This window comes from Dromiciops gliroides, chromosome 3, assembly GCF_019393635.1.
Source record: "Dromiciops gliroides isolate mDroGli1 chromosome 3, mDroGli1.pri, whole genome shotgun sequence".
In the NCBI taxonomy this organism is placed as follows: domain Eukaryota; kingdom Metazoa; phylum Chordata; class Mammalia; order Microbiotheria; family Microbiotheriidae; genus Dromiciops; species Dromiciops gliroides.
In genome coordinates this window covers 251,628,773-251,642,673 of record NC_057863.1, presented here as the reverse complement: position 1 = coordinate 251,642,673, position 13,901 = coordinate 251,628,773, and the positions used below count along the sequence as shown (strand labels likewise).

The following is a 13,901-nucleotide window of genomic DNA, read 5'->3' as shown; positions in this document are numbered from 1 at the left end:
GTACCATGTTAATAACAACTCTCTTCCTGTCTGTTAAGTTATAAAGTGCTTCATCCTTTATGATATTTAATTCTTTACTAGAAGAAAGTGTTGATGATAATAGAGGTATGAGGCATCTGTGTAATCTGCAAGACCTTGGCCACTCTCCTTTATGAACTATACCATCTCATTTTTTCCCCATCCTTACTTTTCCCACCTTTGTTTTGAATTTTTAAAGTAGTAGAGTTTATACTGATTGAATTTTGTGGATCTTATCAGGTTCTTTATATAATTTCTCTTAGTATCATTAGCAATTAAGTTTGGCATAAAAGCTACAGTTATGGTCAAGGTACTAATTTTTATCAATAGTGCAACATATGATCTCCAAATATCCATGATATAATGGTTCCTGTTGCTTTTGAGCAGATGATAAAATCCTGTCCTTTGCTTTCGTTTAGTTGCAACACAGTTCATTTTCTTTAATAAATACCTACACTTGTGGGATAAGGATTTTATCTTTTGAACACCACTACTCATATTAAGGAGCAGCCAGGTGGCACAGTAGATAGAGTGCTGGGGCCTAGAGTCAAGAAGACTCATCTTCTCGAGTTCAAATCTAGCCTCAGATACTTACTAGCTATGACCCAGGGCAGGTCACTTAACATTGTTTGTCTCAGTTTCCTCATCTATAAAATGAGCTGGAGAAGGAAATGGTAAAGCATTCCAGTATCTCTGCCAAGAAGACCTCAGGAAGAGTTAGACATGACTGAAAACAACTGAACAGAAGTCATATTAAAGTTTATTGGTGGTCTAAAAACTTTATATTTCTTTAAACCCTTTGTTACCGTTACTGTAAAAGTGGAAAAGGGCCCTAATTAGTACTCAAAACCATTTATAGGTTTCATTTCCTGGGTTGGTTGTCTTAACCAAAAATATTCACCAGGGGTACTGGTGATGTTCCTCTTTGTAGTTAACTATTATAGATCAGTCCTTTGAATACCGACTTCATCTGTCAGTTATAGTTGCTCTTAACTTCATACCTGAAGCCTGCCAGCATTGTTGTACCTACTGAAGATTATAGTCCTGCTGATCTCCTTTATTTATACCATGATGAGGGAGACATCAGAGTGGTACTTTGAGGAAGAGTGACAGGCTGACAGACTGTTCCACTGGTACCCTTGCCAGTATCAGGATAAAGTGGGAAAGGATCTAGCATGTTGTATGTACCCCCTTTGGCAAATTAATAGTAAGATGAACTTATGGGAAGACTGGACAAGAGTAGTGCAAAATGGCATGGTTGAGTTGTGCCAAAGCACAACACAAGTATTGTTGAAGGGAACTCCCAGACTGAAGAGATCACACATCCATTTTGTCTTCCCAGTGAAGTTGGAGGTTGTTTTGTTCTAACTATAGGGTATGTTTGAGGGCTTAGGGAGTAAAGGAATTAGTTTGAATAGTTTTAGATAGGTTATTCCCTATTTCCTTGGTTTCTATTGTAGCGAGTAAAACTATATGTGGTCACCTTGTTTCTGTCCCAAGTTTGGGGAAAAGTAGCTGGGGTTCCTAATATAGTTGTTACTTATAAATTAGAAGCTTTAGTACCAGTAACTTTTAGTAGATATAGGATAGTAACCTTTAATATTACTTGAAGAAAATTCTCCAAGTGGGGTTTTCATGGTATTTTAAGCTGGGGGAAGAATGGTGAGGGAGGAATTATTTCGAAACATCCTACTTAATAATTGCATGTTTAACTTACTTTAATAAAAATTTAGTTATTTTTGTTTTATATTACCTGCATATCAGCAAAAATGGTGAAGAATATTACCAAATTAACATTAATTCTTTTCTTTTCTTATGCAGAAACTCCAGCATGAGGCGAGGTGGATGGAGAAAACGAACTGAAAATGATGGCTGGGGGAAATGGGTGTGTTTAAGTACAATTTATTTTGTACCTACTCTTTTTAAAAAAATTTATTTATTTTTAGGACAGTGGGGGTTAAGTGACTTGCCCAGGGTCACATAGCTAGTAAGTGTCAAGTGTCTGAGGCCAGAATTGAACTCAGGTCCTCCTGAATCCAGGACTGGTGCTTTATTCACTGCCCCTGTACCTCTTAAACTATTTTACTTTGTTTCTGAGTTTCTAAGACTTTTGTCCTTAACCAAGAGATCTAAAGTAAAAACAACTTGGCTTCATTTTGAAATGTTGCTATGCTTTGTCAGAAAAGAGTTGGGGAATGAAGGAGTCATAAAATTCTGGTAAAGCCATTCTGAATATAAGCCATAATGAGCTAGATTTTCCCCAGTAATTAAATTCATCACAAATCATACAGTGAACTCTTTAGGGGATGAATGAGTAGGAAGGTTAGGGTGTTTGGTGTAGTTTGGTCTAGAACCAGTCCTATAATGTTAGGTAGAGCTTTTGCATCTTGTTTTTTCCTCAGGTCCTTCCTGAACCCTTTATAACTCGACTCAGACAGTGTTCTAAAATTATGCCTCCCTCTTCCATTAAAATAATTTCACAGTAAAAAAAATATTATAATCTCACAGTTCTATAATTTCAATTCAGTTTCCTCAAATAACAATCAATTCTTTACAGTTTGATTAACCTTATTCACATTCACTCTTGCCTCCCTAAAGGTTTTTTTCTTTTTAAAAAGAGGACAGTTCCTAATTTGAATGAATCTAATTGGTGAATTTGGGGTTTTGTGGATTTTAGATAATGTGGTCAGGATTTTTTTTTTTCCTACCAAAGGTAGACACCATCATCATCATCATCATCATCATCATCATCATCATCGTTGTTGTTGTTACTATTATCATTAATGGTAGGGGGAGGGAGGAGAATCTGAAGGTCTGGGATCTGTGGTTTTCTTAATATAGGGAACTCTTGTTTTAGAAATTCCATTCATTGTTACAGATCTGCAGTTGTCTTTTAGTTAGCTGGGGATACTGACAAGTTAAGTGACCTGTTTGTCATTGGACAGCCAGCATATATTGAAAGCAAGACTTGAACACAGGTCTTCCTTTATTCCAAAGCCAGAACTCTATACACTACATTTACAGCTCCCTCTTTCTTAGTGATATAAGTAACAAAACTTGGTGCTTCATGTGATAAGGTATATTTTATAACTTAAAAATTTTTTGTACTCGTTGAAAGGTTAGCTTTCTTGAAGTGTAACTTCATTTTTTAAAACATGGTCCATTATAATACATATTTAGTAAAATTTTCCATTTTTCCCAGAGGTGGCAACAACTTTTAATTTTTTTTTTTAACTAGAAGGCTGAAACTTTTCCAACATCCTTGACCATAAACATTGAATAGCCTGAATGTCACAGTTATTACAAATGAACAAAAATCTATTTTCTCCCCTCTCTTCCCCATTGGAAAAAAAAAAAAAGGAAAAACAAAATGGCACATATCTCAAGATCACTTTTAAAGAAGGAGAGCTCATTTCTCAATGCCTAGTGTGCCTAAAGCATTTGTTATAAGTTATTACCTAAAATGATAATTTTATAATTTATATTTTGTAGTCAGGAAAAGACAAAGTATGTTTCAATAGGAAGAGGTTAAATATACTCTTAATCATTTAATGTGATTAACACAGTACATTGGGCTTAGTAGGTGTTTATTAGATCTTTATTCTTTTGTTTTTGTTTTTTGGTGAGGCAGTAGGGGTTAAGTGACTTGCCCAGGGTCACACAGCTAGTAAGTGTCAAGTCTGAGGCCAGATTTGAACTCAGGTCCTCCTGAATCCAGGACTGGTGCTTTATCCACTGTGCCGCCTAGCTGTCCCCTGGTAAATCTACTTTTCAGAAAAAGTTACATTGATATATTGTTTTTATATGTGATTTTTGTTTTCCTTTTTGAAACTGATTGGACTGTTCTTTTTTTTTTTTTTTTGACAGGGCAGTGAGGGTTAAGTGACTTGCCCAGTGTCACACAGGTAGTAAATGTCAAGTGTCTGAGGTGGATTTGAACTCAGGTCCTCCTGAATCTAGGGCCCGTGCTTTATCCACTATGCCACCTAGCTGCGCCCTGATTGGACTATTCTTAATGTGCTTGGGTCACCAGCAAAAAAAAAAGTTTTTCCCTTTATATAATTTTCTTTTTTAAAAAAGAAGGCAAGGAAAGAAAACTCAAGATATTTGTACCTAATTATTGAAATTTCTTCTTTCTAATTCTAGGGTGGGTACATGGCTGCAAAGGTCCAGAAATTGGAGGAACAGTTCCGATCAGATGCCACTTTGCAGAAGGATGGAACACCATCTACGATTTTTAATGGAGTAGCTATCTATGTCAATGGCTACACAGGTTGTGTATTTTTTTTTTATGTCTAACATATACTCGTGTAGCTGGGGTACATTGGATAATGGAGAATTTCGTCTTTAAGTATTTTTAATTTAATGAGAAATGCCCAACTTCAGATTTTTTGTTTTGTTTTGTTTTTTTGTTTTTTTTGCGGGGCAATGGGGGTTAAGTGACTTGCCCAAGGTCACACAGCCAGTAAGTGTCAATTGTCTGAGGCTGGATTTGAACTCAGGAACTCCTGAATCCAGGGCCGGTGCTTTATCCACTGCGCCACCTAGCCGCCCCCCAACTTCAGATTTTTTTATCATGAATTTAGGATTAAATTTTTTATCAAACTATATATTCTCTGGTTTTAGTTGAAAATTTGAAATAAGATATGCAGCTTGAGAATTTATTATATTTTGCCTGTTTGGTAAAAGTTGATTAAAAAATAAGATTTGTAACAAAGCAGATACTATTCCAGTTACTGATTTTTAATTTAGTACAGGAAAGTTAATTTGAAAATAATCACTTACATTATTCACTCTGAGTGAAACAGCATCTATTATATTTGAAATTAATTTCTCATCTTTTCAGTTGCACAAAATAATTGTGTAACTCTAATTCTATATCTCTAATCCTTTTGCACGAGTTTTTGGTATGTGTATGACTTTAGGCCTATTTTCTCATTTTTTAGAATGGAGACACTATTACCACTTTTTAGTTTTCTAGTGTTACATAAAATGTGCAATAATTTATAGAACAAGGTGATTGTATTAGATGATCTATTAAAATCTTTTTCAGTTGTAAAACTCCAGGTTCCTGTAATGTAATTATGATGAACTTCCTGGGACATCCACATTATTTAGTTGGAACAGATTTCTCTGATTGCCATAAGTCACATTCCTTGTCTGCAGTGCCTAGAAATGGAAGTCTGTGTTGCTAGCCTTTATATAATGAATTAGCAAGTGAAGATAAGAGCTTTGGACCTAGTTAAAAGAAGGCCAGAACCATTAGGCACATGCAGTCCTTATCTTTTGGCATTATTTGGATGTTTTTTGGAGTGATTCAGTTCTTATCTTTTAATTAAAAAGGGGGCACATAGTGGCTGGGTTTCCTCATCTTGCAAAAGCTGGAAGTGCAGAGGCCACTCATGGGCCAGATACTTCTATGAGTTGGCACTGAAACTTTGACCTGCTCTAGTTCTAAACTGGGCCATTTTACCCCTCCTTGCATAGCCTGGTACTTACTTTCTTTCCCTACCCCATTCTAGGGACTTACCATATCAGTGCTGGATTTAGTGGAAGCACCCAATTGGGCTTTTATCCTTCTGCTGCCATACCAGTGTCTTTTAATTCTTTGCTTACTCATTCATATGTTTTTATTAAGCATTGAGCTTAGGTGCTGACAAAGTTCCTGTCTATAATCTGTTTGTTTATCTGGTGACACCTGGCAGCCCTTCTTGGAAACAAACACAGAAGCAAGCTTGGAGCTGTTCCCTAAATTGAGATGAGTCATACTAGACACGTTATGATTGTAATAGTTCTCATTGTTGTTTCCTGCATAGTGGTCCAGCAAGTTCTGCTTGTTTAGGGATTATTCTTCACTAATGGCAGCACGTGCAGCTTTCTGCCTCTGCATTCTCCAGAGAGGAAATTGCCTGTTTTGTGAAAGCATCTGTCCTTGCAGAGGGTAATGGTTATCAACTAAACCTGTCTTTTGTCAGGCTGGGGGATCTTTATAGGAAAAGGCTTCAATAACTTGTTGCAGTACTTTCTAATCCAGTCAACCTTTCTTCTGTTGACCTTTGTTTCTGAGGATAGAGTGCTTCAGATAGTGCTAAAGGTCATTAAGGTGTGTCTTCTTTCTCCTTGAAATAGAGACATGAGAGGTCCTGTTCTGTCTTTATTCCCAGATGAATGGCTTTCAGGTCTCTGTTCATGGGCAGGAAGAATGTTAATGAATTGATTCATGCTTTTAGCCCCTCCAAGCCACTCTCAGATCTCCTTGTACTTGAGTTTATGCTCTTTTGTTATGTTGTAAGAGGTCTTGATCCTGATCTTGGATCTTGGACTTGGTCTCCCATTGAGCTGGTAAAGGAAAAGAACAGAATATGGCTATAATATATGGTTATAAGGAGTTGCTATCTAGAATTAGGAAGGAGTTAGTAAGAAAATGCCTTAACCACTCTTGGTGACTTTGAATCATCTTGTCTATCTGATCTCAAATCAGCAGGCCTAAAACAACTTCTTATGAGACCTTCTTCTCTCCCTCCTTTTGATGTTCCTATTCCTTTTCAGAATACCACCACCTTTTAGTCATTCCGGTTTCCTATCTCACTCATTTGAAATTCTTCACTCTCTTTTGCTTCCTACCTCTCTTTGGTCAGTTACCAAGGTGTAGATTTTATTTTTTAATGTGTCTTGCATCTCTCCTTTTTGTTCATATTGCAATCACTCCAATTCAGGGTAGTTCTGTCCTTTCCAGTTCAAAGAGCTCACACGTGTTCATTCTCTCTCTCTCTTAAACCCACTTCAATGAGAAATCCCCTTTCTCCTATAAGAAGTAAGAACCAAATAAAAATAAAGGGGGCAGCTAGGTGGTGGATAAAGCAGTGGCCCTTGATTCAGGAGAACCTGAGTTCAAATATGGCCTCAGACACTTGATATCTCTGTGACCCTGGGCAAGTCACTTAACCCTCATTGCTCTGCAAAAAAAAAAAAAATTTCAATACAACAAATAAGAAACTAGCTTAGGGTGTTTCTGGTGTAAGCAAAGGCATAGCATGACAAGAGGCCTTGTCACTTTTGTTTGGACTGTTGTACTTTTACAGTCAAACCAAACTGGCCTACATATTGTTACCTGTACACAACATTTCATCTCCCAACTACATGCCTTTTCATAGGCTACTCTTTATTTTTGGAATGCTTTCCCTCCTCGAATCTACATCTTGTAACCCCTAGATCCTTCCCTTATATACTTCACTTCTATATGAGGCTTTTTTGATTCCTCTCCTTCTCTATCATTGGTCCCTGTCCTTTAGTTACTTTGTACATATTATATATGTATACTCTATTTACTTATATGTTCATATTTTATCCCTTCCAGGGACTTTTGTTTTGGTAACTTCAGTGCCTTGTACAGTGCTAGACAAGTATTTGTATTTAATAAAAAAGGCCAGCACTGGCCCTGGATTCAGGAGAACCTGAGTTCAAATCTGGCCACAGACACTTGACACTCACTAGCTGTGTGACCCTGGGCAAATCATTTAACCCCAATTGCCTCACCCCCCCCCCCCAAAAAAAAGGGGACTTGTTGATGGGTCGATCTTTAAGTACTGAAAAAGTTGGCAAATGCAGATTTGTGGGCCATTGTCAGTGTCCTTTTAAGATTGTGGAGAAGGGTAGATATATGTGCATATTGGAGAAATGCAAATTTCTTTGTTCAACAATATTCACTGTTTATGTGCAATGAATATTACCAGAACAAAGTAAAAATCAAGTAATAGGACCTAAAAAAGCATTTCATTCCTACCTCCTAATCATACTATACTAGATCCTCAGGGAGAGGGAGACCCAGAAATAGAGAACCTCTGATTTTAGGAAGGTGACAGTCTAATAGAAGAAGGGAAATAAAGATAATTTTAATGCAAAGTAGAATGTGAAAGGATGTGTGTTAAATATTATTCTTCATTGGAAGGAGAGATTACTTCTGCCTAGAATAATCAGATAAGCCTTTTAGTGAAAGAGATAGCATTTAAGCTGGGCCTGGAGGATGCATAGGAATTGGATAGATGGAGCTGTGGTAGAAAGGCATTTTAATTTTGAGGAGAGTGAATAATGTAAGCATAGGTACTAAGATGAGAAAGACTAGGATGTTGTGGTCAGGGAATGACAAGTAGTCAGTCTGTTTTGGCTGAAGTTTAGGGTATATGAAGAGGGGCAAGGACATAGAAAATAAAATTGGAAAAGCAAGTTGGGGGAAATGGTTTAGAGATTTGGATACCATGTGAAGGAATTTGTACCTATTTGTTAGGTGTGGGTCCCATTGAAGGTTTCTTGGGAGATTTAGAGGTTGAAGGTTCTTGAATCTAGGAGCAGTATGTAAAATAGATTTTTCGGTAGTGATGAGAAGACTAGATAGCAATTTAGGGACATAATGAGCATCTAAATGAGAGTTATAGCAATGTAAAGGAGGGAACAGGTTTTGAAAGATATTTAGAAGAGGTGGAATTTATTTGTGGCTTACATGTGGAAGGTAAGGAGTCAAAGATTATTAAGATTTTGAACCCTATTTAGGAGGGTGGCATCATTAACAGAACTAGGAATGTCAGGATGAAGAGCAAATTGTGATAAGAAAGATAAAGATAAATTCATCTTGGGAAATAAGTTTTAAATACTTACGGAACATCTAGGTAAAGCATCACAGGAGGCAGATGGAAATGTAAAACTGGAATTTGGGAGTGTAGTTGGTGCTAGAAATAAAGATTTGTTAATACCTACCTATAAGGAGTTAGTCATTGGAGTTATGGCAATGAATGAGATTGTCAAAGGTGAGATGTTTTTTATAAAGAATTCATATACTCAGATCATCAAATCCCTTTTTAGTGTCAAACCTGGGAACCTAGTAGTAGTTTGTCACACAGAGCTTGTTTTTTGCTAGTCTTCATCACAGTACAATTTTATTTGTATAGTTTTAGAATTTCGATGCTTAGGAACATGCTTTCTTGAGTATGTGCTTTTAAGTTATACTCAATTCTTGTCATAGTTGAGAAATGGGATCCTCTTTTTCCTAAAGAGATAAAGACCATCTACAATATATACTCAAAGAAGTAGACTACTATTAAATGTTTAACACTAAAACTAATAGGGATTAAATTATGTTTGATTCAGAAGGCATATTGAAATCCTAGTGAGCCTCTCTCCCATTTTAAAGAACATTAATTATTCTGTTTTCAGTGCCTGGAAGTGCTGCTCAGTCAAGGCCTCCAGTTGAGAGAATGCCAGATGTTTACCCTTTGTTTTATTACTGTAATAGTAATGCTTATTGTATTATAATGAAGGCTACAGCAAAAACAAGCTTTTTGTAACAAAACTACTTCCATAATCAGACTGTCCAGATAATTAATTTGGTTAACTGGCAGTTAATCAGAAAATTCCTTTTATTTTACCCTAACTATTGAAAGTCTTTCTGAAATGTATTAGTATATATTCCTCTTAAGTCTTCTAGAATCATAGATTTTTTTAGTTTGAAGGAACCATAGATTCAGTGAGGTGGCCTAGTGGATGGGTTGGAGTTTGAGACATGGAATATGAGACTGGAATTCAAATCCTGCCTCAAACGCTTAATAGCTGTATGACCCTGGGCAGGTTTTAACTTCTGTCAGCCACAGTTTCTGCACATAAAATGGATCAAATGAAGTCATGTATGTAAAGTGCTTTGTAAAGCTGTTGCCATCCGAAACCTCTCATTTTACAGATGAAGAAAATGATGCCCCAAAACATCAATGAATTTAAAAAAAAACTCTTCTATAATTCATTTTATTGTCATTTGTTTCTTTTTTCTAAATTTCAAATCCAGAAAAAAATAAGGCTCGGGGGTTTTGATTGGTTATGTTTCAACTAACTGAGGTCTTTGATTCATGACGAGAGGGGGTACTGAAATAAATATCTACTTCAGCTTTTCCTGACCTCATTGTTAACTGCAGAAAGTAAAGAAAAATAATCTTGTTGGTGTGTGTGTATGTATGTGTGTGTGTGTATCTCATTGTTAAATGCTGGAATTCAAAGGGAACATTAGATCATCTACTTTCAGCTTCTTCTTTTACAAATGGGGAAAGTAAGGGTCAGAGAAGTTCCTCACCCAAGATCCCATTCACAGCAAGTGACAGCCAGGCCTTGTGTCCTGATCTCCTGACAGTTACTTAGTTCCTACCTATACTATTTGTAACAGAGTTGTACACTTGAGAATAGCCTTAAATAATTGGGTTTATTGGAAAAGTCTTCAGGGTTTTATATTATCATAGTTATTTTTCCTTTCTCTTATATTTTATTTTATTTTATTATTTTTTATTTGGTGGGGCAGTGAGGGTTAAGTGACTTGCCCAAAGTCACACAGCTAGTAAATGTCAAGTGTCTGAGTTGAACTCAGGTCCTCCTGAATCCAGGGCCAGTGCTTTTATCCACTGTGACACCTAGCTGCCCCTCCCTTCTTTTTTAAATATTTGTTGTCCATTAGTACCTTTTTTTAACCTATCTTTAAAAAAAAAAACTATTTTGGAAAACTGATGAGAGTGTAAGCTTTTAAATGTTCAAGGTATTATGGGTAAAATCACATTTTGATGAACTCCACATGCTCTCCAAATAACTTTGTTTAGTTGACTTTCATTATAATGATCACATTGACAGAAATTATTTATCTGGTCCTCAGAGCTAGAAAAGAAACAACTGATAGCTATTTCCAGTGGTAAAATTCGCAAATTAAAAGAAGTGTTCTAAATTCTCATTTGGATTTTTGAGATTGATGTTGTCTCTTCCCAAACTCCTAGATCTTTTGAGTGTAGTATTTTAGTGGCAGTCTAGTTAAGGTGATAGGGATGTTTGAAGGATAAAAGTAAAAAGAGTTGATGGCTAGTTTCTGTTAAATGATAGAAGATGGAGAATGAAAATAAAATATAATCTGATTGCATACTTTTATGAAAATGAGTGACTAAGTTTGACAGGGACCAGTGCAACATTGATTGTATGCAATTACTTTTCTTAACTTGAACAACAAAGCATTCTGGGCTATCTTCAGGAACACGAAAATAGTTTTTGTATTTAATGCTTCTTTGGATGTGAGACTTTTAGTGATAGCATAGGTATTCAAGAGGCTTGGAAGAGAATTCTTTTCATTTATCTGAGGTACATTAGCAGCATTGAAATGAGCTTGTCACAGTGCTAGACACCCAGCAGACAATTGATAAATGTATTTGTTAGACTTAAACTTGCTCTGTAATTAGATATTGTACTATCTTAGTTTTTATATTCTGATTTTTCTGTCCTGATTTATCTAGAAGCAGAGTTATATAATATAGAGGCAAAGTGGTATAGGGAAAGAGCCTTAGATTTGTAGTCAGAGGACCTGGATTCAAATGTATGCTCTTCTGCTTTCTACCTGTGTGAGCCTGGACAAGTTATTTAACTTTTCCACGTCTCAGGAACACCATGGCCAAGAGAGAGGCATTGAACTAGGACAAGAAGAGGTTCTAAACCCATATGGGGCACCATAGCAGGGACAAGTGCCAACTACTAACTTTGTCAACCCATTTCTTGGTTCTAGGCCAGACTGAGAAAGGAATTTTTGCCCAGGGATGGTATTCCCTGGAAGGGAAACCTTGGATGGTGTACTGAGAAAGGGAGAAAGTCAGGATCTCAGACCAAAGGAAATCCTACATTTCTGCCACTGAACCAATAAAGCTTCTTCTGATAGAGACTGAGTCTAGCATTAGGCTTCTGTGGCACAAAATGGAACCTGGGTCGTAAATTTTTAAAGCCCAGACCAGAGGGGCGGGGTGTGCAGCAATCAGATTTACTCTATATCAGACAACTTTGATATCACTGAAAGCTTGTAGGTCCTCAGCATGAGCTGTCCCTAAGATCTTGAAATAGCAAGATATTAAATACCACACCAAAAAAAAAACCATTCCAAAATAGATCATCAAAGACTATGAACAACAGTTCTCAAAACCAGGAGTTTCCATGCTAAAGAAAAGCTACTGCATGCTTCCAGAAAGAAGCAGTTCGAATACCCAGGAATGACTATCTGATCATACAAGACCTAGCATCTTCTCTTGTAAAGGAGATGACCTTGGAATGCAGTATTATGAAAGGCAAAAGAATAAAGTACATTATGAGCTGAGTGTAACCCTATAGAACTTAAATCTAGTGGAAAAAGCAGATTTTAGTAGCAACTTAAATATATAAATTCCTTTTGAAGATATTAAAGTTCTGAATATGCTTCCCCCCCCCCTTCTTTCCCTATTAGAATGTTAGCACTATAGCATCATGTGTCGTTCAGTTGTGTATGACTATGTAACCCCATGGATGTTTTCCATGGGGTTTTCTTGGCAAGATCCTGGAGTGGTTTGTCATTTCTTTCTCCATTGTGTCCCCATTTTATAGATGAGGAACTGAGTGAAGCAAATAGGATTTGAGTGACTTGTCCAGATTTGAACTCAGATCTTCCTGACTCTAGGGTCAGTTCACCACTTCACCTAGCTGATCACTCCCTTTGCTCATATAAATTTACTTTTCAAGGTTTCTTATTAATCTTTGAAAGTTTTTTTCATAAAGTGATTGGTGTATATCCTTTTGTCTTTTTGTTACCATCTAGTCCTGATAGATCTGGGAAATTTTCATTTATGATTTTTTTTTGAAATACAGTGTCCAGGCTTTTTTTTTTTTTTTTTGCAGGGCAATGAGGGTTAATGAGGGTGTGCCCAGGGTTACACAGCTAGTAAGTGTCAAGTGCCTGAGGCCAGATTTGAACTCAGGTCCTTCTGAATCCAGGACCAGTGCTCTATCCACTGTACCATCTAACTGCCCTAGTGTACAGGCTTTAAAAAAAAAATCATTCTAATATTTTACTGTCTGGTGGAGTCATTGGTTGCTATTTGATATAGCTTTTAGTTTAGTTTTTTAGTTTTTTCCTCCAGAGCTTTTATTACATTTATCTCTTGCTTCATTTCTTCCAAGTATTCATGTAGTATTCGTGAAAAATTCATTTTTTTCTCTTATAATTGTTATGTAGCTATTTACTTCTTTTTGAGGATCTCTAAATTTGCAGTTGTTTTTGGTACTGAATGTTTTCTTTTATTTAAATTGGGGCTTTGTTCCATGACCAAGCTTCATTCTCTGCTGTGCTTTACATGTGGTATTTTGCCTTGTTTGATCTTGACCTGGGTCACCTTGGCTCCTGGGCTGACCTCCACCTTTCAGAATTTAAGCTCCCCTAGATATCCTCTGAACTTCTTCGTTGAGCACTGAAACTTGATAGAACTTTCTGTCCTCTCAAGAAAGAGCGTTAAGGACTCAGAATTTTAAGGCCTGAAATTTCCCAGTCTGAATGCTTACATACAGCACCAGAGTATTCTGGTCACTGGCCTCCTTTTTGGCCACTCTGGGCCTTTCTGAGTATCCTGAGAATTTTCCAAAAAAAGTCTTTTCCTCTTGCTTTCTTTAGAGATATACATCCTTGTAATCCAAAAATGTCTCTGGCCCATTTCTGGTTGCAGAAACTGGGAAACTCTTCTGTACTTTTGCTGGTGTCCACCTTTCCTATTTCCCTTGGGCTTGTAAATGACTTTTTCTGCATTTTTGCAGTTCAGAGATAGAAGAAGCATTTACTCTTGTTCCTCATTTTATTTCTTCTTAATTTAAGCATTAAGATTTCATTTAAGCTCGGCATGTCCAAAACTGAACATGTCCCAAGCCCTTCCTTCTTCCTAACTAATGTAATTCTCTTGTGGGCATCACCATTTCACTCCTGCTCAAAACCTTGCTGTGATACTCCTCACCACCTTTATAAAAATCAGACACCAAATACTGTTGTTCATAACTTATCAACCATGGGAAGATGGTGCTGTCATCATCCC

General features: G+C 36.7%; 1 protein-coding gene across 3 annotated transcripts in view; it reads left to right on the top strand.

Annotated features, from left to right (window-relative positions):
- The window catches only part of REV1 (REV1 DNA directed polymerase), a 126,938-nt gene that overhangs the window by 49,225 nt on the left and 63,812 nt on the right, over window positions 1–13,901 (top strand). For all 3 annotated transcript variants that reach the window (XM_043995872.1, XM_043995873.1, XM_043995871.1), the window contains exons 2-3: window positions 1,840–1,903; window positions 4,165–4,291. In XM_043995872.1, coding sequence (XP_043851807.1) covers window positions 1,850–1,903; window positions 4,165–4,291 — 181 coding nt within the window. In that variant the 5' untranslated portion in view covers window positions 1,840–1,849. The remainder of the gene's footprint in view (window positions 1–1,839; window positions 1,904–4,164; window positions 4,292–13,901) is intronic.